At 37.5% G+C, this 27,712-nt stretch overlaps 1 protein-coding gene across 1 annotated transcript in view; it reads right to left on the bottom strand.

Moving 5' to 3' along the window:
- AXDND1 (axonemal dynein light chain domain containing 1) overlaps positions 1-27,712 on the bottom strand; it is a 171,501-nt gene that overhangs the window by 23,102 nt on the left and 120,687 nt on the right. Inside the window, exons 19-21 of the mRNA XM_065532054.2 lie at positions 20,284-20,483; positions 19,072-19,168; positions 5,456-5,563 (exon numbers count right to left, since the gene is read on the bottom strand). Of these exons, the coding sequence (XP_065388126.1) occupies positions 5,456-5,563; positions 19,072-19,168; positions 20,284-20,483 (405 nt within the window). The remainder of the gene's footprint in view (positions 1-5,455; positions 5,564-19,071; positions 19,169-20,283; positions 20,484-27,712) is intronic.

Genomic DNA, 27,712 nt, shown 5'->3' with positions numbered 1-27,712 from the left:
AGGTCATCAAGACAAAAAGTCAACAAAGAAACAATGGATTTAAACTATACCTTGGAACAAATGGGCTTAGCAGATATATACAAAACATTTTACCCAACAACCACAGAATACACATTCTATTCAACAGTGCACAGAACTTTCTCCAAGATAGACAATGTGATAGGCCACTAGATGAGCCTTCATAAATTTAGTACTCTTTCAGACTACAGTGGAATAAAATTGGAAATCAACTCCAAAAGGAACCTTCAAAATCATGCAAATACACGGACACTAAATAACCTGCCCCTGAATGATCATTCGGCCAAAAACGAAATCAAGATGGAAATTAAAAATTCTTTGAACTGAACAACAATAATGACACTACCTATCAAAACCTATGGGATACAGCAAAGGCTGTGCTAAGAGGAAAGTTCATAGCATTAAATGCCTATATCAAAAAGACAGAAAGAGTACAAACCGACATTCTAAGGTCACACCTCAAGGAACTATAGAAACAAGAACAAACCAAACCCCAACCCAGCAGAAGAAAGGAAATAACCAAGATCAGAGTAGAATTAAATGAAATTGAAATAAACAAACAAAAAAAAATACAAAAGATAAATGAAACAAAAAGCTGGTTCTTTGAAAGGATAAATAAAGTTGATAGACTATTAGCAAGATTAACCAAGAAAAGAACAGAAAAAATCCAAATAATCTAACTAAGAAACGAAACAGGAGATACTACAACTGACTCCACTGAAATACAAAAGATTATTCAAGGCAACTATGAACACTTTTATGCACATAAACTAGAAAATCTAGAAGAGATGGATAAATTCCTGGAAACATACAACCCTCCAAGCTTAACTCAGGAATAATTAGATACCCTGAACAGACCAATAATGAGCAGCAAGATTAAAATGGTAATTTAAAAATTAACGACAACAAAAAAGTCCAGGACCAGAAGGATTCACAGCAGAATTTTACCAGACATTCAAAGAAGAATTGATACCAATCCTTTTGACACTATTCCACAAGATATAGAAAAAGGGAACCCTCCCTAATTCATTCTATGAAGCCAGAATCACCCTAATACCAAAACCAGGAAAGGATATAACCAAAAAAGAAAACTACAGACTGACATCCCTGATGAACACAGACATTAAAATCCTTAACAAAATACTAGCTAACTGAATCCAACAACATATCAAAAAGATAATCCACTGTGATCACGTGGATTACATAGCAGGGATGCAGGGATGGTTTAACATACACAATTCAATAAATGTGATATACCACATAAACAGAATTAAAAACAAAAATCATATGATCATTTCAATAGATGCAGAAAAAGCATTTGACAAAATCCAGCATCCTTTAAACCTTTAAACTCTCAGCAAAATCAGCAAACAAGGGACATAACTCAATGTATTAAAAGCCATCTATGACAAATCCACAGCCAACATAATACTGGATGGGGAAAGTTGAAAGCATTCTCTCTGAGAACTGGAATGAGACAAGGATACCTACCCACTCTCTCCACTCCTCTTCAATATAGTACTGGAAGTACTAGCCAGAGCAATCAGATAAGAGAAAGAAATAAAGGACATCCAAACTGGTAAAGAGGAAGTCAAACTGTCACTATTTGCTGACGATATCATAATTTACCTAAAAAACCCTAAAGACTCTCCAGAAAGCTCCCACAACTGATAAAAGAATTCAGCAAAGTTTCTGGATACAAGATTAATGTACACAAATCAGTAGCTCTTCTCCACACTAACAGCAACCAAGCAGAGAGTCAGATCAAGAACTCAACCCCTTTACAATAGCTGCAAAAATAATAAAATACTTAGGAATATACCTAACCAAGGAGGCAAAAGACCTCTAAAAGGAAAATTACAAACACTGCTGAAAAAAATCATAGATGACACAAACAAATGGAAACACATCCCATGCTCATGGATGGATAGAATCAATATTGTGAAAATAGCCATACTGCCAAAAGCAATCTACAAATTCAATGAAATCCCATCAAAATACCACTATCATTCTTCACAGAATCAGAAAAAAAAAATTCTAAAATTCATATGGAACCAAAAAAGAACCCACATAGCCAAAGCAAGACTAAGCAAAAGGAACAAATCTGGAGGCATTGCACTACCTGATTTCAAACTATACCATAAGGCCATAGTCACCAAAACAGCATGGTACTGGTATAAAAATAAGCACATAGACCAATGGAGCAGAATAGAGAACCCAGAAATAAACCCAAATACTTATAGCCAACTGATCTTCAACAAAGCAAACAAAAACATAAAGTGGGGAAAGGACACCCTTTTCAATAAATGGTGCTGGGATAAATGGCTAGCCACATGTAGGAGAATGAAACTGGATCCTCATCTCTCATCTTACACAAAAATCAACTCAAGATAGATTAAGGACTTAAACCTAAGGCCTGAAACTATAAAAATTCTAGACGTAACATTGGAAAAACCCTTCTAGACATTGGCTTAGGCAAAGATTTCATGACCAAGAACCCAAAAGCAAATGCAATAAAAACAAAGATAAATAGCTGGGGCTTAATTAAACTAAAGAGCTTTTGCACGGCAAAAGGAACAGTCAGCAGAGTAAACAGACAACCCACACAGTAGGAGAAAATCTTCACATTCTATACATCTGACAAAGGACTAATATCCAGAATCTAAAACAAACTCAAACAAATCAGCAAGAAATAAAACAAACAATCCCATCAAAAAGTGGGCTAAGGACATGAATAGACAATTCTCAGAAGAAGACATACAAATGGCCAACAAATATTTGAAAAAAGCTCAACATCACTAACAATCAGGGAAATGCAAATCAAAACCACAATGCAATGCCACCTTACTCCTGCAAGAATAGCCATAATCAAAAAATCAAAAAACAGTAGATGTTGGCATGAATGCGGTCATCAAGAAACACTTCTACACTGCTGGTGGGAATGTAAACTAGTAGAGCAACTATGGAAAATAGTGTGGAGATTCCTTAAAGAACTAAAAATGGAACTACAATTTGATCCAGCAATCCCACTACTGGGTATCTACTCAGAGAAAAAGAAGTCATTATAGGAAAAAGATACTTGCACACTCATGTTTATAGCAGCACAGTTCACAATTGCAAAATCATGGAACCAACCCAAATGCCCATCAAACAAGTGGATAAAAAACTGTGATATATATACACACACACACACATATATACACACACATATATACATAAATATACACACCATATATAATATATATTATATATACCATATTACATGTAATATGTATTGTTATATTATATATATTACATATGTAATATTTTATATATATATGTGTGTGTGTGTGTGTGTGTGTGTGTGTGTGATGGAATGCTACTCAGCCATGAAAAGGAATGAATTAACAGCATTTGCAGTGACCTGGATGAGATTGGAGAATCTTTTTTGGGGGGGGGAGGAGACAGAGTCTCACTCTGTCACCCAGGCTGAGTGCAGTGGCATGATCTCAGCTCACTGAAGCCTCCGCCTCCTGGGCTCAAGAGATTCTCCTGCCTCAGCCTCCTGAGTAGCTGGGACTACCGAAGACTCTTATTGTAAGTGAAGTAGCTCAGGAATGGAAAACCAAACACCATATCTTCTCACTGATACATGGGAGCTAACTGATACATGGGATGCAAAGGCATAAGAATGATACAATGTACTTTGGGGACTTGGGGAGAAGGGTGGGAGGGGGGCAAGGGATAAAAGACTACAAATAGGGTGCAGTGTATACTGCTCGAGTGATGGGCGCACCAAAATCTCAGAAATCACCACTAAAGAACTTACTCATGTAACCAAACACTACCTGTACCCCAGTAACCTATGGAAAAATAAAAAATCAAAGTTTGTTGTCAGACTCATGCAAGGTTAAATCCAATCGCCTTTAAATTCCCTTCTGCTCTCAAGTCTCTGATTCTGTATAGTTCTCGGATTTCTTCCTAGATCTGATATGCCAAGATCATGTCCGCGGTACTTCATTAAGTTTCTCAAAGTATACTATAATTTACAACTTATAATCTTGATAAAATCATTCAGTGGTTATTTCACAATAATTCTGGCCAAGATCTGGACAGCGTACTAAAATGAATATTTGTTAAAAGTGAATAATTTAGAAAGATGATGTTTCTTCAGTGTTTAAATGTAAAAAAAAAAAAGTTTCATAAATGTGTACATAGAACCTTCCCCTTCTTTCTCAGACCCCAGACACTGACATATAGGCCATCAGATCATACCTATATAGTATGACTCTGATAACAATGGGAGTTTCTTCAGAATTTACTGGAGGAGAACACCTTCAAAGAGGCTGAAATACAAACAAGAGTTGAGTTTGTGATGGCACATGATATTCACTGATTTGAGATTCTTGGTAAGCAGGTGGTAAACACTCCCAACCTGTAGTCGAGAAAAGATAGGTACTGATATATAAATAGAGAAGTATATGAGATGCTTTTTAAATTCTACCTTTAATGATGTTCAATAATAATCTTTTATCTAAGCCATTATTCTTCCTGTTTTGCATCTTCTTTTTTTTCAATCCCTGATGATAAGGTATAGATAATAGGTTACCTAATAAGGATTTACCTGATATTATACTTCAATCCCTGATAATAAGGTAACACTGGAATAGGCAGCGTGTACAAATGAGAAGTAAAAACAAGCCAAGGACAGAATATCAACATTTAAGAGGCAGACAAGGGTGAAAGTCTAAAACAAGGGTGAAAAGAAATAAAGAAGCAGGAGAAAAACCAGGACACTTTTGTCTTGTGAAGACAGGTTGCAAAAGGAGTGAATGGTTAAGAGAGCCAAATGCTACAGAGAAGCCAGGTTAAATATAGAATTGAAGATACTTGGATCTGGCAATAAGGTGACCTTATAGAGTTTAAACAAATTGATTATGATGGAATGGAAAGAGAGAAAGTAGCAGCAGGGAGACAAGGTCAAGGGACACACTTTTGAGGATGGGAGAAATGACTATGTTTTAGATGGATAAAATGGAACAATTAGAGAAGACATTAAAGAGGCAAAAGAGAGAAGCCACTGAACATGGGATTAAGTGCTCGAAGGAAGAAATAACCTTGGACGGAAAGACTGAGACTGGAGGGGAGGGAAAAGGGTGAGCACAGAAGCAGATGAACCTGAGGATATGCCTCACGAAGTGGCAGGGAGCTTCTACCTGAAAACCATTCTTTCCTTTATAAAATCACCTGCTAAAAACATGACGCAAAATGCTGAGTGGATGATTCTCTTCCTTAGAGGGAAGAAGAGCTGTCAAAGATCTTGATCAGAACTAAAATTCTCATATGTTAGGGTAAATGAACAAGGATTCAGAACATTGATTGGAAAAAGCTGTGAACCTTATCTACTGAAATACAGGAATAACCTGAATAATAACCAACGCTAACATGTGGCAAATACCTCTTCAAGTAGCTGCTCTATTTCTTCATATGTCAATAATGTAATTTTTCTGCCTTTGATATTAGAAAGGAGGCAAGAGCATGTGTTGATCCATTCATAACATTCTTTCTGAAAAGAGATAAAAGATTACAAGCAGAAAAAACCAGCATATTTATTCACTCACTGCTATTGAGGAACTGCTAAATACAATTCCTCTAAACATAACTACATTCAATTAACTTTATATCAGTTCAGTTCAAAGATATGTGCAGAGGTGACTGGGTATTAACACAGACCTAAATCATATTCTCTCTTATTGACAGGGTTTGGGATCTGGGTTGTAATGGGACAGGGTGTAGTGAAGTGCCAAAAAAACAGATACAAAAAGATTGTTTTATTTACTAATGTCTAAATGGCCTCCTAATAAATTTTATGCAACTGAACAGGTCAACTGTGATTGCATAATAACAATAGAAGTAGCAAACACCTACCTTGTACTTAATTATATGTCAGACTCTGTTCTAAGCATTATGCATATATTAACTCATTTGATCCTCAATATGAGACATTACCTATTATTATCCTCATTTTTTAAGATGAGGAAACTGAGAAATTGAATAGTTAAATGTCTTGCTCAAGGTCACAAAAATAGTTAAGTATGATGTTTGGATTCTAATCTAGGTGGTCTGTGCTTAACCACTAAAAAAAATCCCTCTACCGCTAATAAAGTGAATGAATAAAGATTTGAGACCCTTTTGGAAAAGATGCTCACCTTCTATCTATTGAGATATGGGAAAGGTCTATAGCAGGTTTTAATCACCTAAGGTAAATAGTTAAACTGTATTTACTTTACCAAGATCTCCTAACAGCTAAGAGCTGGTTTCAATGTTTAAAAGGTACATTATTCCTTATTAGTTAATAAAAGACCTGAGAACTAGGACATGTTATCCTCTCTGGGAACAGAGATCTGATCACTCTAGCCAAAAAACAGCAGCGTGTGGTGAAATAATGACCCACTGTAGGCTCCTGAAATCAACCACGATGAGCAGTAATATACCTTATATTTCTCTCATTATTAGCCTTTTTTTTTTAAAGACAGGATCTTGCTCTATTGCTCAGGCTGGAGTGCAGTGGAGCAATCTCAGCTCGGCACAACCTCTGCCTCCCGGGTTCAAGGGATTCTCCTGCCTCAACCTCCTGAGTAGCTGCAAGCACCCACTATCATACCTGGCTAATTTTGTATTTTTAGTAGAGATGCAGTTTCACCACGTTGGCCAGGCTGGTCTCCAATTCTCGACCTCAGGTGATCCACCTGCCTCAGCCTCCCAAACTGCTTGGATTACAGATATGAACCACCGCACCTGAACCCTGTCCAGCATCATGCAAATCTCCTTGGCTGGAAAGGAGCCCAAGAAACATTAGCTGGTGGGAAACTCTCACTAATGTCATCCAAATATCAGTCTAGTAGGTCAAATGCTAGAATGTGGCACAAGCCACACAGCATTACCATAGAGCCGCATTAGACAAGGCTTCTCTGGAAAACCATCTTCTTCTTTTCACCCTGTGGGATGTGGATGAGGCCACAGAAATCCCAAAGTCTGATGTCATAAAGATTCATGTACCACAGAGGTTTGTCTAGATCAGGGGAAGATGGTAGCAGTCCAGGATGGTGATGAATTTGAAATAAAAATAACCTTCATGAAGACGGAACTAGCCATTTTTTTAAAGAGTACCTCAGTATGGTCTGCTGAGCCCCCTACCATAAACTTGCTTGATATACTCTTGAAAGGCCTCAGGCTTAGAGAAGAGGCATATCATTTTCTTAGCAGAAGAAGGTCTTTGTGTGGGCTCAGTTGCAGCCTTATCTCTGGTGTGAGAGCAGATTCTCAGCCTCCTCTGATAACACTCCCCCAGTTTATTTATCTGAAATCACTAGAAAACAGTTATTAAGTGAGAAAGAGTTTAACAGAGGACCAAAGTAGCACTAGTGGAAAGTGTAGGTCCTCAAAGAGATGGTCAGGTTATGGGCATCCAGTCAGGCGCTGGGGTGGCACAGGCAATGAATGGCCCATAGCACAAGGCTTCCACAAAATCTAATCTGGATGGTTTTATGTAAGTCCCTGAACCCTGAAGTTCCCTCAGGAAGGGCTCCTGATGATAGTGTCCTCCGTATGGCTACAGCCTTAACTTTTATAGGGAGATACACCTCAAAACATCTTGAAATCCTCATTCCAGATTGCCTTTATCTGAAAACCTGGTCTCACCACACAGAGCTCTCCCTCCTTTTAGGTAAATGAGGACTAAGTGTGTCATGGAGCTGGCCAGTGGGTCTCCACCACCATCTGTGGCAGGTCCAGCCTGCCAAAATCAGGATCCACACCACATCCTGGGGTGGACAGAAGAAGGGGCTAGTCCCAGCAGGTATGAGAAGGTTTGAACACATTTCTAGATGTATAGTGTGGGCTCCAAGAGACTGCTTGGTTCAGAGGTATATCAGCCTGTTGTGAAGAACCCTTCTGAAGCCTTCCCAGAACCAAAATGAGAACTCAGACATTTCATTCAACTCTTAGATGAGAAGTGACATACATATACCTATAGTAGCACATTTCCAAATAGTAAAATATTATTGCTTCCCTGACACGTACCCTAACTGTTCATGGTGTTTTAGTCTTATAATTTTCTACCACATGAAATTTGCTATTTTAAATTTGGATTTAGCACCTATATATTAATATGTAAGATTTATTTTCTCTATACTCATCTGGACTTTTTAAAGGATATTATTAGCTATGTGAAATAAAATGGGAAAACTTTCAGTCATTATCTATGCTCTTACGCTGTTTATATAGCGTGGGGATTACCCTACTGCTTGAGAGTCTGAAAAAACCTGTCTGAGGAATCCAGGCAATATTTTTAGCATTTCTAAAAATTACTGCATCCAATTTTTCACTGAAAGTTGGCCAATTTTCTCCTTCAAGTATTAATGATACTTACTTTCTATTTTCCTAGAAAAGTCTCCACCTCCTAGAGATTTAAAATTTATCAGCAAGATGCTGTACATAAAATTTTGTATAACACACTGTTTAAAAACTGTGAGATCTGTCTTACATACAGAGACATAAAAATGCACATATGCAGTTTAAAGAGAGAATTGATCCTTATATTCCAGTCTTCATATGCCATAATATTCATAATAATTATTCTACTATTTATGGACATTTGAGTTGTTTCCAGTTTGGGGATACTTCTAGGAATAATCTTGGAATATCTTTTTTTTTAATTTTTATTTTCTTTAGATGGAGTTTCGCTGTTGTTGCCCAGGCTGGAGTGCAATGGCACGATCCTGGCTCACTGCCACCTCCACCTCCTGGATTCAAGCGATTCTCCTGCCTCAGCCTCCCAAGTAGCTGGGATTATAGGCATGCACCACCACGCCCAGCTAATTTTGTATTTTCAGTATAGATGGGGTTTCTCCATGTTGGTCAGGCTGGTCTTGAACTCCCAACCTCAGGTGATCCACCCGCTTCAGCCTCCCAAAGTGCTGGGATTACAGGCATGAGCCACTATGCCTGGCCAGAATGTTCTTACATATGTCTCTTAGTCTAGAGCACTTGTGTAAGAGTTTCTCTGGTATATTGACAGATTAATAGAATTGTTTGTTGCAAGGTGTGTTGCAACTTTAACAGATAATGTTAACTGATTTCCAAAGTGAACGTACAAATTTATATTCTTACCAGCAGTATAGGAAGTACCTGTTGCTCCCCTCTTCTTAACACTTATATTGCCAGACTTGGCAATTTCTTTTTTTTTTTTTCTTTTAGATGGAGTTTTGCTCTGTTGCCCAGGCTGAAGTGCAATGGTGCGATCTCAGCTCACCACAACCTCTGCCTCCCAGGTTCAAGCGCTTCCCCTGCCTCACCCTCCCCAGTAGTTGGGATTGCAGGTGCGTGCCACCGTGCTGGGCTAATTTTGTATTTTCAGCAGAGACAGGGTTTCACCATCCTGGCCAGGCTGATCTTGAACTCCTGACCTCAGGTGATCCGCCCACCTCGGCCTCCCAAAGTGCTGGAATTACACGCATGAGCCACCGCATTCGGCCTAGACTTTGTAATTTTTGCCAATTTGTTATGTAAGTAATGATATTAGTTTGTATTTCCCTTATCACTTATGAAATTGAACAGCTTTTCATAAGTATGTCAGCCATTTGGATTTTCTCCTTTGTGAAGTATACATTCAAGCTTTCTGCCCATTTTTCTACTGGGTTGTGTATTTTTATAATATTGGTTCCTAGAAGGTCATTTTATATTCTGGATACTGGTCCTTTGCCAGTTATAAGTGTTGCAAATGCATTCTCCCATTTTGTGGATTGTTTTTGTTTTAATGGTATTTTCTTGATAAAAATAATCCTTAAATTTAAGGTAATCAAAACTATGAACCTTTTCCTTTTGAGTTAGTGTTCCTTATCTCTTATTTTAAAAAACATTTTCCGACGGGCAGATCACAAGGTCAGGAGATCGAGACCATCCTGCCTAACACGGTGAAACCCCGTCTCTACTAAAAAATACCAAAAACTAGCCGGGCGAGGTGGTGGGCGCCTGTAGTCCCAGCTACTCGGGAGGCTGAGGCAGGAGAATGGCGTAAACCTGGGAGGCGGAGCTTGCAGTGAGCTGAGATCCGGCCACTGCACTCCAGCCTGTGCGACAGAGCAAGACTCCATCTCAAAAAAACAACAACAACAACAACAAAAAAAACATTTTCCTACCCCTAAGATCTGAAATATCGTCTTCTAAAAGCTTTATAATTTTGACTTTCACATGTAGATTTCTAGTCGCTTTGGAATTGATTTTTGTGTGAAGTACAAGTCTAATTTCATCTTTCCTATATAGATAACCAATATTCCTAGTTTTGGGGTTTTTTTGTTTTGTTTTGTTTTAAGACAGAGTCTCGCTCTGTCGCCCAGGCTGGAATGCAGTGGCACGATCTCAGCTCACTGCAACCACTGCCTCCTGGATTCAAGCGATTCTCCTGCCTCAACCTCCCGAGTAGCTGGATCTACAGGCGTGCGCCACCATGCCTGGTTAATTTTTTGTATTTTTAGTAGAGACAGTGTTTCACCGTATTAGTCAGGATGGCCTCGATCTCCTGACCTCGTGATCCGCCCTCCTCAGCCTCCAAAAGTGCTGGGATTACAGGCGTGAGCCACTGCGCCCAGTCCCCTAGTATTTTTAATTGGAAAGTTCATCATTTCCTCATTAATTCTATATGCCATCCTTATATAAAAGGCCATAAATTTTTGGTTCTGTTTTTTGATTCCATTGACACAGTTGTCCAACTTTGAACTAACACTATGCTGTGTCAGTTTAGCTTTACGAGAAATTTAAAATATAAGAGGATGAGTCCTCTCACCTCATTTTCAAGAGTGTGTTAGCTATTCTTGATTCTTTGAATATCCAAAACAGCTTTTAGAGAGAGTTTGTCAAGTTAAAAAAAAAAAAAAAAAAAAAAAAACCTGTTGGAAACTTGATTGTGACCCCTAGATTAGTGCTGTTTAATAGAACTTTCCACAGTGATAGAAATGTTCTATGTGTGCATGGTCCAATATGATCCCTGGTAGCAATATGTACTACTTAGCACTTAAAATATGGCTAATATGACTGAAGAGATAAATTTTTAAATTTAAATTAATTCAGCTGGGCATGGTGGCTCATGCCTGTAATCCCAGCACTTTGGGAGGCTGAGATGGGTGGATTATTTGAGGCCAGGCATTCAAGACCAGCCTGACCAACATGGCAAAACCCTGTCTCTACTAAAAAGACAAAAATTAGCCAGGCATGGTGGCCTGTGCCTGTAATCCCAGCTACTCAGGAGGCTGAGGAGCTAGAATCTCTTGAACCCGGGAGGTGGAGGTTGCAGTGAGCCAACATTGCACCAGTGCACTCCAGCCTGGGCAACAGAGCCAGATTTTGTCTCAAAAAATAAAAATAAAAATAAATTCAAATGTAAATAGCAATATGTGGCTAGTGGCTACTGTATTGGACAGGACCGCTACATTCTCCTCTCTCTGAGGAAAATTGACGTCTTTACAATATAGAGTCTTCCAGTTCATGAACACGGTGTATCTTCATTTAGGTGTTTTAATGTTTCTCAAATAATGTTTGAACTATACTCCAGAAAGGAACTGATCAACTTTTATTAGATTTATTCCTAAGTAACTTATATTTTGAAATTATCATAAATATTTCCTTTTGTGTTTCATTTTAGAACTACTTAATGCTGGCAGGCATTACATATATATACATATACACACATACAATGTACCCTGCAATTAATGGCAATCTATATTTATATACACACACACACATATATGTTATATATATATGCCATTAATTTTTTATTAATTGGGTTGTATCCAGTGTACCTATAGATACATTACAGAAGTTATATTACTAACTTACATTCCTAGAATAAAGTTAACATGTTCATAATGTATTACCCCTTTCATTTACTGCTGGATTTGATTTGCCTGTATTTTGTTTAGGATTTTGTATTCCACATGAGACTGGTCTGTAATTTCCCTTTCTTGCACAATGCCTTTTGGGTTTTTGTATAAAAAGTATTCCCTCTTCTTTAGACCCTGAAAGAGTCTGTATAAGAATAGAATTATTTATTTCTTAAATGTTTGATAGGCTTGCTGTTGAAGCTGTCTACACCTAGAGCATCTTTTGGGGGAAGATTTTTGACTAATTCCTTTAATGGTTATAGGACTAGTTGGGTTTTTAATTTATTCTCAAGTCTTCTGGGTTATATTTATTTGTCCATTTCATCTAAGTTTTCAAATGTTTGTGATAATGTCCTTCATAATCTCTTCCTACTATTTTTTGAATATCTGAATCATCTGAATTACACATTCTTGATATATTTTTTTGCATCTTTTTGTCTTAATTAATCTTGCCAAAAGCTTCCCAATTTTACTATTTTAGCAGACCAATTTTGGGCTCTCTTGATCATCTTTTTAGTCAGGTTTTCAAAAACATACGATACACCCATTGAAAGTGTATAATTTAATGGTTTTTAGTTATTCACAAAGTTGTGCAACCATCGCTACAATCTAATCCTAGAATATTTTCATCAGGCCCAAAGAAAGCCTGTACCTGTTAGCAGTTGTTCATTTCCCATTCCTGCCCCTCCTTTACGAGCTCCAGGCAGCCACTAATCTTTCTGTCTCTATAGATTTGCCTATGCTGGGCATTTTATGTGAATAAAATAATACAATATATTGGTCTTTTGAAATATTTTATGTGCATAAAATACTATGTGGTCTTTCGAAACATCACAATATGTTACTGACTTCTTTCACTCAGCGTGTTTTCAAGGTTCTTCCATGTTGTTGCATGTATCAGTGCTTCTTTTTTACTGCCAAATAATGTTCTGTTATATAAATATAATGCGTTTTTTTAATCTAGTCAGCAATTGACAGACATTTAGGTTGTTTCCAGCTTTGGTCTATTATTGTTTGCTCTTGCGAATAGCACAGCAATGAACATGTGAGTGCATACGTCTTTTTGATAGAATGATTTATTTTCTTTTGGTATGTACACAGTAATGGGATTGCTGTGTTGAACCATAGCTCTGTTTTAAGTTTATTGAGAAATCTCCAGACTGCTTTCCGTGATGGCTAGACTAATTTACATTGCCACCAAGAGTGAATTAACAGTATTCCTTTTTCTCTGCAGCCTCACTAGCATCTGTTGTTTTTCTTGGCTTTTTAATAATAGCTATTCTGACTGGTGTCAGATAGTATATCATTGTGGTTTTGATTCGTATTTCTCTGATGATTAGTGATGCTGAGAATTTTTTCATATGTTTGTTGGCCACTGTGTATCTTCTTTTGAGAAATATCTGTTCGTGTCTTTTGCCCATTTTTAAGTGGGCTATTTGGTTTTTGCTTGTAGATTTGTTTGAGTTCCCTACAGATTCTAGATATTAGGCCTTTGTCAGACACACAGTTTGCAAATATCTTCCCCTATTTTGGAGGTTTTCTGTTTTTCTAATGACAGTTTCCTTTCTGTGCAGATGTTCTTTAATTAGGACCCACTTGTCTATTTTTGTTTTTGTTGCTACTGCTTTTGGAGACTTAGCCAAAAATTATTTGCCAAGGCCAATGTCAAGAAGAGAATTTTCTAGTCTTGTCTTCCAGGATTTTTGTAGTTTGATGTCTTACATTTAAATCTTTAATCCAGTTATCCCAGCACCATTTAATGAATAGTGAGTCTTTTCCCCCTTGCTAGTTTTTGTCAGCCTTGTTGAAGATCAGACGGTTGGTAGGTGTGAGGCTATATTTCTAAGTTTTCTATTATGTTCCATTCGTCTCCATGTCTGTTTTTGTACCAGTACCATGCTGTTTTGGTTACTTTATTATATAGTTTGAAGTAAGGTAGTGTGATGCCTCCAGCTTTGTTCCTTTTGCTCAGGACTGCTTTGGCTATGTGGGCTCTCTTTCAGTTCCATAAGAATTTTTAATATTTTTTCAAATTCTGTGAAGAATGACATCGATAGTTTGATAGGAATAGAACTGAATTTGTAAACTGCTTTGGGCAGTATGCCCATTTTTATGATATTGATTCTTCTTATCCATGAGCATGAAATGTTTTTCCATTAATTGGTGTCATCTCTGATTTCTTTCAGCAGTGTTTTGTAGTTCTTCTTGTAGAGACCTTTCACCTCCTTGGCTAGATGTATTCCTACGTATTTGATTTGATTTTCTTGTGGCTATTAAAAGTGGAACTGTGTTCTTGATTTCACTCTCAGCCTGAACATTATTGGTGTATAGAAATACTATTGATTTTGTATATTGACTTAGTATCCTAAACTTTACTAAAGTTGTTTATCAATTCTAGGAGACTTTTGGCAGAGTCTTTAAGATTTTCTAGGTATAGAATCCTATCATCGGCAAAGAGAGATAGTTTGACTTCTTCTTTTCCTAGTTGGAGGCATTTTATTTCTTTCTCTTGCCTAACTGCTCTGGCTAGGACTTCCAGAGCTATGTTGAATAGGAGTAGTAAGACTGAGCATCCTGTCTTGTTCCATTTCTCAAGGGGAGTGGTTCAAGCTTTTGCCCATTCAGTACGATATTGGCTATGGTTTTGTCATAGATGACTCTTATTATTTTGAGGTATGTTCCTTCAATGTCGAGTCTGTTGAGGGTTTTTATCATGAAAGGATATTGGATTTTATTGAAAGCCTTTTCTGTGTCTAGGGAGATGCAGTGTTAAGAGAGTAATTTCGTAATGATAAAGAGTCAGTTCATTCTAAATGTATTTGCACTTAATAACATAGCTTCAAAATACATGAAGCAAAAACTGATAGAACTCCAAGAAAATAGACAAAACATAATTATAGTTAAGGTTTCAATACTCCTCTCCAAATAACTGATGGATCAAGTAGACAGAAAATCAATAAGGATATAGGACACTTAAATAAGAGTATCAACCAATTTGATTTGAACTCCATCAATAACAGAATAAATATTCTTCTCAATTGTACATGGAACAGTTACCAAGACATATCATATTCTAGGTTCTCAAACAAGTCTCAATACATTGGAAAGGATGTAAGTGGTACAAAGTATGTTCTCTGACCACAATGAAATCATATTACAAATCAATAGCAGAAGAGCTCTGGAAAATACTCAAATATTTGGGAACTAAATATACTTCTAAATAACCCATGGATGAAAGAAGAATGCAAAATGGATATTAAAATGTATCTTACATGGAATTAAAATAAGAACACAACATATCAAAATCTGTGAGATGCAGCTAAAGGAGAAAGTTTGTAGTACTAAATGCCTACAGGGGGTTGGAGGGGAGGAGGTAAAAAGGTCTCAAATCAATAATCTCAGCTACACTTTAAGAAACTAGAAAATGAAGAGCAAATTAAACGCAGAATAAGAAAATAAAAACAATAAAGACTAGACTGGAAATTAAGGACATAGAAAACAGAAAAATTGTGGAGAAAAATCAATGAAAGCAAAATCTGGTTCTTTGAGATCAAGAAAACTGGACAATCTTTGTGTAGATTCATGAAGACAACAAAAGAGAGGATTCAAAATTTCCATAACAGAATGAGAGAGTGGTCATCCTACAATTATTAAAAAGATAACAAGGGAATATTGTGAGCAATTGCATGACAATAAATTAGACAACTTAGATGAAATTGCAAATTCCTTACAAGTCCAAAGCTCACTCAAGAAAAGGAAATAATAGCTCTATATGTGATAAATTTATTTAAACTTGTTAAAGAAATTAGATAGCTCTATATTTGTTACTTAAAAACTTTCCCACAATGCCAAGATGCTTCACTGGTGAATTCTACCAAACATCTATAGAAGAAATAAAACAATTCTACACATATTATTTTCTAAAACAGAAGAGTAAGAAACACTTCTTAACTCATTTTAAAAGGCCAGCATTACCCTGATATCAAAACCAAACAAAGATATTACAAAATAAAACTATATAATAAATATCCTTTATGAACATCAGTGCAAAAATTCTAAACAATCAATCAATTGAATTTGCAACATATAAGAAGGACAATACATCATGATAAAGTGGAGTTTATCCCAGGAATACAATACTGGTTTAACATTCAATTTAAAAATCAATAAATGTAATTCACTATATTAACACACTGAAAAAGACAACTCATGAGCATCTCAATAGATGCAGTGAAAGGATTTGATAACATCCATTACTGACTAAAAAAAAAAAAAGGATTTTCAGCAAACATGAAGTAAAGAAGAATTTCCTCAATCTAATAAAGGGTATCTATAAAAAAAACCTGTAGCTAGCATTATACTTAAAGAGGACCAAATTAATACTTTTTCCCTAAGATGGACCAAGGCAAGGATATCTGCTCTCATTATTTTTTCAACCTAGTATTATAGAGTCTTATTAGTGCAATAAGGCAAGAAAAAGAAAAAATACATATAGATTGTAAAGGAAGAAATAAAACTGTCCCTATCTGCAGATAACATGACTGCATGACTGTATATTAAAAATCCCAATGAATCTGAAAAAACAAAATTAAAAAAAAAAAAACCTCATAGAAGAAATAAGTGATTTCAGCAAGGTCACAGGATATGAGATTAATGTATTAAAACCCCACTGTAATTCTATATATTAGTAATGAATAATAAGAAATTATAATTATAAAAGAATACCATTTATAGTAGCACCAAAATATGAAATACTTAGGGATAAATCTGACAAACAATATGTAAGATCTATACACTGAAAACTATAAAACTTTGCTTAAAGAAATAAAGAAGACAAATAAATGAAGAGATAAACCATGTTCACAGATTTAAAGACTCCATATTGTTAAGATGTCGATTCTCCACAAACTGATCAATAGGTATAATATCAATTAAAATCCCAGCAGGCTTTCTTGAGGAAATTGATAGCCTAATTATAAAATTCATATGGAAAGCAAAGGAACTAGAATAGCTTGATCTTGAAAAAAAATTTTTGGAGGATTTATATTACCTGATTTTAAAACTCACTACAAAACAATAGTAATGAAGGCAGTTTGGAGACAGTGACAATGTTGACAAATGGATCAACAGAACACAACAGAGTGTCCAGAATAATACCAAGACATATATGGTTAATAAGTTTTCAATCAAGATACAAAGGCATCTCAATAGAGAAAGGACAGCTTTTTCAGTAAATGGTGCTAAAACAATTGGATATCCAAATGCCACAAAATGAACTTGAATCCATACCCAGCACCATATTTTTTTTTAAATTAACTCAAAATGGGTCATAGACTTGAATATAATGCCTAAAACTCCAAAACTTCTAGAAGAAAACATAGGAGAAAATCTTTATGATGTTGTTATGCAAAAATTTCCTTAGATAGAATACCAAAAGCAAGGTCTATAAACGAAAAAAATCAGAGATTGAACTTCATCAAAATTAAGAACTTCCCTCTTTGAAAGACACTATAACTGGGCATGATGGTTCATGTCTGTAATCCTGGCTACTCTGGAGACTCAGGTGGGAAGATCACTTGAGCCCAGGAGTTCCAGTCCAGCCTGGGCAACATAGTAAAATACTGTCTCAGGGAAAAAAAAAAAAAAGACGCTATTAAGAGAAGAAAAGACAAATCACAGACTAAGAGAAGATATTTTAAAATCATGTATCTGATAAAAGACTTGGTATCCAGAAAAAAACAGCTGTCTCAACTCAATAACAAGGAAACAAACAAATCAATACTAAATGAGTCAAAGATTTGAACAGACATTACACCACAGAAAACACATGAATTACACATACACACATGAAAAGAAGTTCAACATCATTGGTCATTAAGAAAATGCAAATTAAAACCACAGTAACATCCCACTACTCATTTATAAGAATGTAGAATTTTAAAAGACTGACTATATCAGCCAGGTGCAGTGGCTCACAACTGTAATCCAGGCGTAGTGGCGCAGGCCTGTAGTCCCAGCTATTCAGGAGGCTTAGGCAGGAGAATTTCTTGAACCCAGGAGGCAGAGGTTGCAGTGAGCAAAGATCACGCCACTGCACTCCAGCCTGGGCAACAGAGCGAGACTCTATATAAAAAATTTTTAAAAGACTGACTATATCAAGTGTCAGTGAGTATGTAAAGCAACTGGAACTCTCAGATACTGCTGGCAAGAGTGTAAAAATGGTTTAACTACTTTTTAAGAAATTGATATATCATATTTGTATATATATTTTGGAGTACATACGATATCTTGATGCATGTGTACAATGTGCAAAGATCAAAGCAGGGTAACGGGGGTATCCATCACCTCAAACATTTATCTTTTCTTTGTGTTGGAGACAGCCAATTCTTCTCTTCTAGCTATTTTGAAATATACAATGAATTATTGTTAACTATAATTTCCCTAATGTACTATTGAATACTAGAACTTATTCCTTCTATCTAACTGCACTTTTGTACCCGTTAGCCACTTTGGAAGGCAGTTTGACCGTTTCTTTAAAAGTTAAACACACATTCCATGTGACTCAGCCATTCCATTCCTAGATATCAACCGAAGGGAAGTGAAAGTATATGTCCATTCAAAGACTTAATATATGAATACGCACTGAAGTTATCTAGTAATAATTTAAAACTGGAAACAACTCAAATGCATATTTGAGACTAGATAAATAAATTGTGTCTATCTACACAATGAAATACTACTCAGCACTAAAAAGCATAAGTAGTTGATGAAAACAACAATATGAACCTCTAAGTAATCATGCTTAGTGAAAGAAGTCAGACAAAAAAAGAGTACATTCTTTATAATTCCACTTTTATAAATTCTAGAAAATAAAAAATAATCTTTGGTGTTAGGTAGTAGATCAGACACTAGTGACAAGATGAGGCTGGAAGGATAAATAAAAGAGGAGTACAAGGAAACTCTGGGTGTGTTTGATATGTTCCCTATTTTTAGTTTTTATTAACCATTTTTATGAGTATATACATATTTTAGAACTTATTGTATTCTTTAAATATGTGAGTTTATTGTACATCAATTGAACCTCAAAAATCTGATAAAAACAAAACAAAAACAAAACTAAGGGGAAAACAGTTATTACCTTCAACTTATCCACCTCATAAAGGTCTTCAGTAGCATTTCTGTGTGAGGTAGTGGATTTACTCAGAGCCATTGCTGTTACCATCCCTTCGCAAGAACTGCAAAAAGAGGGGAAAAAAGAAACAGAGAACATACATACTCAGCATAATCTATTTATTGTTGGTTCTTCTTCTAAGTTTAAAATGTTAAAAATCCAGACACAGTGGAAGTTCACCATAATAACTCAGCTACTGACTCACCAAGGAGAATAATTTGTCTCCTCAGTTTCTTACCCTTGTCCTCCTTCTTCCTTCCATCCCTCTTATTCTTGACCCTTGGTAATATTGAATTGAAATGAAGGGAAAATTTGCTTAGATTGTAAGAGCTACTTCCTGAATTTAAAGTAATCATAGCATCAAGCTTGCATCTTAGTTAATAGATTATAATTTTCCAGACTTCATCTTTATTCAGTGGAAATCCAGCTTTTCAGATATAAGGGCTTGTGGGTTTTTTGTTTTTGTTTTTGTTTTTCCATTTTGTAAAAAGATGTTTTGGTTGGCATTTAGTGAAGCACAGAAAAGTATACATTCAGGGCCAGGCATGGTGTCTCACAGCTGTAATTCCAGCACTTTGGGAGGCCGAGGTGGGCGGATCACTTGAGATCAGGAGTTCGAGACGAGCCTGGCCAACATGGCAAAACTCCGTCTCTACTAAAAATACAAAAATTACCCAGGGGTGGTAGTGCACGCCTGTAAATCCCAGCTACTCAGGAGGCTGAGGCATGAGAATCTCTTGAGCCTAGGAGGTGGAGGCTGCAGTGAGCCGAGATCACGCCACTGCACTCCAGCCTCAGTGACAGAAGAAAACTCCGTCTAAAAAAATACATGACAGCACATAGGAAATTACAATATTCTTCTTAAATCCACTCCCTCACCAGTATGTGCAAAAGTGTAAGATGTGTCTTATTTATGCAAGAAAGTGAGTCCTTTTTTCCTAATTCTTACTCTCACATACACACACTTCTCATCCTGCCCATGCTGACAGTTTTCAAAAGAAAACCCAAAATCTCATATTATAACTGGTCATGGTGTTAAAGCTAGTTGAAAAACTGAACTAGTATTTCTTTCAAGGTTTTAAAATAACTCCTATTGCTACTACTTCACTGTCTCTTCTCTGTTTTATGCAACATTCAATTCTTCAAAAGAGCGACAATAAAATAACCAGATAGCTTCACCTGCTCAAATAGCGGGAGTATTGGTACAACTTCCTTGTCAGTTCAATCGCATCTAGCTCTAATCGCGCAACTCCTATATCGTGTTTCTCAGCACTTTCCTCCTCCAACTTTAGGAGACAGTCTTGGTCAGTAAAGTTGGGTATCATTAAAATCAGCAAGTTTACCATCCACTGGATCATAGATATATGTAACTCATCCATCTGTTAAAAAATGAGTATAATACAAATGACCCACTTTAAGTAAATCAAATAGTAAAAACCACACCAAATTTTAAAATAGAAATGATCGTGCCTGTGTCCAACTTTCAACATTACAATTCTTAATGAAATCAAATCATCAGCTAGCATGACCCTATTTTCTTTTGCTCACTATACGACATTAAGCTACTCTCTTTTTTTATTGATATTTATTTAATTTTTTTGAGACAGGGTCTTAAAAAATCTCACTCTGTTGCCCAGCCTGGAGTGCAGAGGCATAATCACAGCTCCCTGCAACCTTGACCTCCCCAGGCTCAGGTGATCCTCCCATCTTAACCTCCTGAGTAGCTGGGACTACAGGAACACACACCACCATGCCTGGCTAATATCTGTATTTTTTGTAGAGATGGGCTTTACCATGTTGCCCAGGCCGATCTTGAACTGCTGGGATGAAGCAGTCCGCCCACCTCAGCCTCCCAAAGTGCTAGGATTACAGGCGTGAACTACACGCCCAGCTACTAATCTCTTCTTTAGCCTGGTCATAGATAATAACCTATTAAAGCTACAATTCTCAAATTGTACATCAAGGCATTCCAGGGCTCCACAGCAAACTCGCAAGGATGCCATAGGATTTTAAATTGAGGGAAATAACAATGATATGTAACATCTGCCAGACACAGCATGAACTTAACACGGTTCACAGTTTTCAACTTTAGATGCACTGTGTTAATTGTGATGACATCATATCTTTTGAAACTGGTTTGATTGGTGGTTGTGTGATTAAAAAAAACAAATACTGTGTGAAAATTAACATGGAACAGAAAATGAAGGTGGTAACATCCAATCTGATTCCAAGGTCAGAGAAGCTGTACCATGCCAACGAGTACATGCCTTACATTGGTAAGCGATATTGAATAAATGAGAATAAAATAAAAGGTTTTCTCTTTCAATGTATGTGTAGTACTTTTCCAAATGGTTAATAAATTGTTAGGACATTAAATATTTAGTAAGCGGTTTGAACCTACCTATTTAATAAACCTACTTAACTGTGAGGTATTTCTTTTGACTTAGGAGTGTGAAAATATTGAAACCCAAAGGGCACTGTGAATAGAAAAAGTTTGAGAACCTCTGCATTACAGTATTTGCTGAGGCTGGGTCCCAGAAATAAAATACAAAAAACCTGTATGCAAAAATTAGACACAACATACTTGTCAAATACCCTACTCCCTTTCTCTGTTTAGTTCTGGAGTATTTCTCTAGGCTTAAACATGATCTACTCTGAGAAGACTTACCAGTTTCCACTGGCTCTAATTTGCTCACCTTCCCATGTTTTGTTTAAATATGCTTATTACCTGAGTGATGAAATAATCTGTACACCAGTACTTTGTACATATCTCTATCATAGTCATTTGCATGTCTATCTCCTCAATTCACCTGTCTGTAAGACATGAGCCATCAACTTATCCCTGCATACCACACACAGTACTTACCAGGGAGTAAGTGCTTAATTAATGTTTCTTGAATGAATGAATAAAAATAACATCCAATACTAAAACCCAAACTTCCTGCTTCTTGATTCAGATGGAAAGGTTGTTAATGACCTAAAGCAATGTTGATTAATGTATTTGACACCTGAATTTACATATCAGGAAAAGGGGCAAACTTTCCCGAGAAAGAGTAAAAAAGGCAAGTCTTCTTCACAGGAAAAACATACTACTCCCTTACATATTCTACTACCTATGTCCCTGCTGCTTCTCTGTGAAAGTGCATAAATCCCCAACTATTCTTTCATATACCAATGGCCTAGATTATACTATCATTGAAATAACTCATTTTTGCTTATATAAAATATTAACCAATCCTTGGACTATCCTTAGGAAATAAGCACAAATGGATCTCTTAATTTAAAAGTTATATCAGAGAGATTAAATGGTAGAATCAAGGTCAAACAATAAACTGTAGGTAAATTTAAAATTAAAATAAATTAAAAATAAAGAATATCTTTCACTTTCTTAAAGCCATGTAATTCTTTTTAATGAGATGGAAAGTAAATATACTTTTTGTACTAAAATATAGATTTACTGTGATTCTTATATAAAATTCTTAAAAGAAATTTTAAGATGAATTAACTGCTTTTCTTTTATGAAAAGACTTCTTCCAAATTTACTAATCTTTTCAGGGATAACGAGTGATTAATTTAGCCACTTCTTAGCTGATATTAAGAAATAAATAGGCCGGGCACGGTGGTTGACACCTGTAATCTCAGCACTTTGGGAGGCCGAGATGGGTGGATCATGAGATCAGGAGTTCGAGACCAGCCTGGCCAAGATGGTGAAACCCTGTCTCTACTAAAAATACAAAAATTAGCCCGGCGTGGTGGCGTGTGCCTGAATCCCAGCTACTCGGGAGGCTGAGGCAGGAGAATTGCTTGAACCCAGGAGGCAGAGGTTGCAGTGAGCTGAGAATGTGCCACTGTACTCCAGCCTGGGTGACAGAGCACGACTCCATCTCAAAATAAATAAATACATACATACATACATACACACACACACACACACACACACACATAAAAAGCAGGCCGGGCATGGTGGCTCATGCCTGTAATCCCAGCACTGTGGGAGGCCAATGTGGGAGGATTGCCTGAGCTCAAGAGTTCGAGACCAGCCTGGGCAATATGGTGAAACCCCATCTGTACAAACACACACACACACACACACACACACACACACACACACACACACACTTAATTTGTCCCTTCCAAATATATGTGAAATTTAACAATGAGCAAAAGAAACTTACACTATGGAGAGGTCATTTTGAAAATGGACAGGAGGAAATATTTCCATCTTGGTGTGAGTTTGTTGCTAAAAATGATACATAGCTCACCTTTTAAAAGTCTAAAATCTATATATATAAAAAATCTGGAAGTACGTTTCTCATCTTTTTAAAAATCTTAGATATACAGCATTTCAATTGGCTGGGAACACTTTGTTAAAATATAGGAATGCTATACTGAATAATGTTTTAGACAACTGTAAGAACAACTGATTGACATTATGATAGAAAAAATTACTAGTTAACTAAAAAAAAAAAACCTTTGCATAACTGATTGATGGAATTGAAATTTCTTTTTTTTTTTTTTTTTGAGACATAGTCTCGCTCTGTTTCCCAGGCTGCAGTGCAGTGGCACAATCATAGCTCAGTGCACCCTTGACCTACCAGGCACAAGTGATCCTCTCACCTCAGCTTCCCAAGACTATAGGTGTGTGCCACCACGCCTGGCTAATTGTTTTATTTTTTGTAGAGGTGAGGTCTTGCTGTGTTGACCAGGTTGGTCTTAAATTCCTGGGCTTAAAGTAATCCTCCTACCTTGGCCTTCCAAAGTGCCAAATTACAGGCATGAGCCATCACGCCTGGCCTGATTGATGGAAATGAAAAGTGAATATTATAATTTAATAAATACAGCCACTGATGTATTTCTTCAATTTGGATTCATGTTTCTTTCTAAGCTATCATTTCAGCAATGACCTCCATTAAAAATTAGTATTGAAGGAAACTGAATTTAGAAGCAAACTTCAAATAACTTTATAATCACAAGTTTAATCTGCAATTTAAACCTGCAATTATAAAACATCATGAAGCTTGTTCAATCAGCTGTTTGAACCATTACCAAAAATCATGATAAAAAACGTTTAGAGATCAGTGTTTTAGACAGCCAAGCAGCACAGGTAAAATGGAGTAAGGAGGGAAAGGAAAAACAATAACAAAAAAACTGGAGGTAAGAACATGGATCAGGACGGAAAATGAATGGTGAGTGAAAACCCAGACAAACTTTTCTGTATTTATTTTTATTTAACTTTTATTTTAGGTTTAGGGGTACATGTGCAGGTTTGTCACACAGGTAAATTGCATGTTGTGGGGGTTTGGTGTACAAATTATTTCATCACTCAGGTAATAAGCATAATAACCAATAAGTAGGTTTTCGATCCTCATCCTCCTCCCACTCTCCACCCTCATGTAGGCCTCGGTGTCTGTTTTCCCTTTCTTTGTGCCCGTATGTATTCAATGTTTAGCTCCCACTTATAAGTGAGAGTATGTGGTATTTGGTTTCCTGTTCCTGTGTTGGTTTGCTTAGGATAATGGCTTCCAGCTCCATCCATATTGCTGCAAAGTACATTATCTCATTCCTTTTTTGGGTGCACAGTATTCCATGGTGAATATGTACCACATTTGCTTTACCCAGTCTACCACTGATGGAGCATTTAGGTTGATTTCATGTATTTGCTATTGTGAATAATGCTATGATGAACATATGAGTGCACATGTCTATATGGTAGAATGATTTATATTCCTTTGGGTATGAGCCAATCATGGGATTTCTGGGTAGAATGGTAATTCTAAGTTCTTTGAGAAATTGACAAATTGCTTTCCACAATGGCTGAACTAATTTACATATTCCCACCAGCAGTGTATAAGAGTTCCCTTTTCTCCAAAACCTCACCAGCCTTTTAATTGGGGCATTTAGCCCATTTATGTTCAAGGTTAGTATTGATATGTGTGGATTTGATCCTGTCATCATATTGTTAGCTGGCTACTATGCAGACTTGTTTGGTTGCTTTATAGTAGTCTAAATATCTAAGCATGTATTTGTCGTGGCTGGTAATGGTCTTTCTTTTCCATATTTAGCACTCTCTTCAGGACCTCTTGTAAGGCACATCTGGTCACAAAAATTCCCTTAGCATTTGCTTGTCTAAAAAGGATCTTATTTCTCCTTTGCTTATGAAGCTCAGTTTGGCTAGATATGAAGTTCTTGTTTGGAATTTCTTTTCTAAGAATGCTGAATGTAAGCCCACAATTTCTTTTGACTTGTAGGATTTCTGCTGACATGTCTGCTGTTAGCCTTATGGAGTTCGCTTTGTAGGTGACGTGCCCATTCTCTCTACCTACCTTTAACATTTTTTCTTTCATTTCAGCTTTGGAGAATCTGATGACTATGTGTCTCGTGGATAGTCTTCTTTTGTAGTATTTTTCAGGGGCTCTCTGCATTTCCTGAATTTGAATTTTGGCCCCTTTAGCGAGGTTGTGAAAGTTTTCGTGCATGATATCCTGAAATACACTTTCCAAATTGCTTGGTTTCTCTCTCTTTTGGGAATGCCAATGAGTTGTAGATTTGATCTTTTTACATAATTTCAGATTTCTCAAAGGTTTTGTTCATTCATCTTTATTGTTTTTTCTTTATTTTTGTCTGACTGAGTTATTTCAGAGAGCCAGTCTTCAAACTCTGAGATTTTTTTTCCTCAGCTTAGTTGATTCTGCTGTTAATATTTGCAATTGCATTATGAAATTCTCGTAGTATGTTTTTCATTCCCATCAGATTAGTTTGGTTCTTTTTTTTTAATTTATTTTTTATTTTGAGACAGAGTTTTACTCCTGTTGCTCAGGCTGGAGTGCAATGGCGCGATCTTGGCTCACTGCAACCTCCGCCTCCCAGGTTCAAGCGATTCTCCTGCTTCAGCCTCCTGAGTAGCTGGGATTACAGGTGCCCACCACCATGCCCAGCTAATTTTCTGTATTTTTAGTAGAGATGGGATTTCACTATGTTGGTCAGGCTGGTCTCGAACTCCTGACCTCAGTCGATCCACCCACCTCAGCCTCCCAAAGTGCTGGGATTACAGGTATGAGCCACCGCGCCTGGTGGTTCTTTCTTATAATGACCATTTCATCTGTCAGCTCCTGTATCATTTTATTGTAATCCTTAGATTCTTTGGATTGAGTTTCAACTTTCTCCTGTATGTTGATAATCTTTGTTACTATACATATTCTGAATTTTATTTCTGTCATGTCAGCCTGGTTAAGAAACATTGCTGGGGAACAGTGTGGTCGTTTGGAGGTAAGAAGACACTCTGTACTCTTGAGTTGCCAGAGTTCTTGTGCTTTCTAATCTTTGTGAGCTGATGTTCCTTCAGTCTTTGAAGTTGCTGTCCTTAGAATGAATTTTCTTTTCTCTTTCCTCCTCTTTGATACCCTTGGAGGTTTGATTCTGGTGTAAGGTGGGTTCAGTCAACCTGCTTCATTTCTGGAAGACTTTAGGGGTCCAAGGCTTAGCTTAGGCCTCCTGGACTGCATGCTCCAACTCTAGGGTCTGGGATCAGGTCCTCAGCTTTGTAATCTGGCCCCTCAAGGCTAGGAACCTACTGTATTGGAAGAGCCAAGGAGTTCCCAGACCACTAGTCACAATACTCCAATGGGTGACGCCAGCCAAAGCAATTCATTAGGTGGTGACAGTGGGATCTGTGCTTGCTTACACATGCCAGGAGCAGCAGCAGTGCAGCAGGGTGCATGCTCATCAGCTGTGGTGGGGCACTAATGAGGGCAGGGATGTGGACATTTGCAGTGGTAGCAGTGCAGCATGCTGCAGGGAGTAGCCCACCAATGTCCCTGTGCATGTTCACACTGGTGGTGGCATCAGCATGGGGGCAGAGTGATGGCAGGCGCAGGACTGGTAACCTCTGTGCACATATTCACAAAGGCAGCAGTGGCTGCACAGGTGGGAGGCAGGTCTGCTGGCATCCATGCATAGTTTCATGCCAGCAGCAGTGTTGGCAAAGTGGCGGAGCACTGGCAGGCAAAAGGTTAGCAGTCCCTGTACCCATGAACACTCCAGTGGCAATGGCAGTGCAGCACCGGGTGTGGGGCCACCGGTCTCCTTGCATACCTTTGCATTGGTTATGGGGTAGGTAGTGTGATGCACTCACAGTGGCAGCAGTTGGCATGGTAGGGTGCATGTGCACATGTGAGCTGGTGGGGAAGGAGGGGCAAGTTCTGAATACATGCACCCACACTAGCAAAGCAATGTAGGGGGTGGTCATGGGTGAGTGCACACTGGCAAATGGCATTGGGGAGGCTGTGATGGGTAGAGTACATGGGCGGGCTGGTGCTTGTTAGTGGGGGATGCTCTGCTGGAGCTCTCCAATGGTCAGGCATGGTCTACAGGTACAGGAGCTATGATGCAGGCCCCTGGGAGGCACCTCAGCCGGGCATCCAAGGCTGCACTGCAAACAGGCATGGTCAGGCTGGAGTCCTGGGAGAGTCCACAAGACAGGGGGGTGCTTAGGTGAAACCGGCCCTGTCTCATGGGCAAGATCATCCTGTATTGTTCAGGTCTGGTAGTTCCCCTAAGACTAACGTCTCCTAAAGGAGCAAGGCAGGCCTTGGGGGACAGGCATCCCGAC

Source organism: Macaca fascicularis, chromosome 1 (genome assembly GCF_037993035.2).
Source record: "Macaca fascicularis isolate 582-1 chromosome 1, T2T-MFA8v1.1".
NCBI lineage: Eukaryota > Metazoa > Chordata > Mammalia > Primates > Cercopithecidae > Macaca > Macaca fascicularis.
The sequence above is the reverse complement of the archived record's forward strand: the minus strand, read 5'-3'. Positions and strand labels throughout refer to the sequence as shown.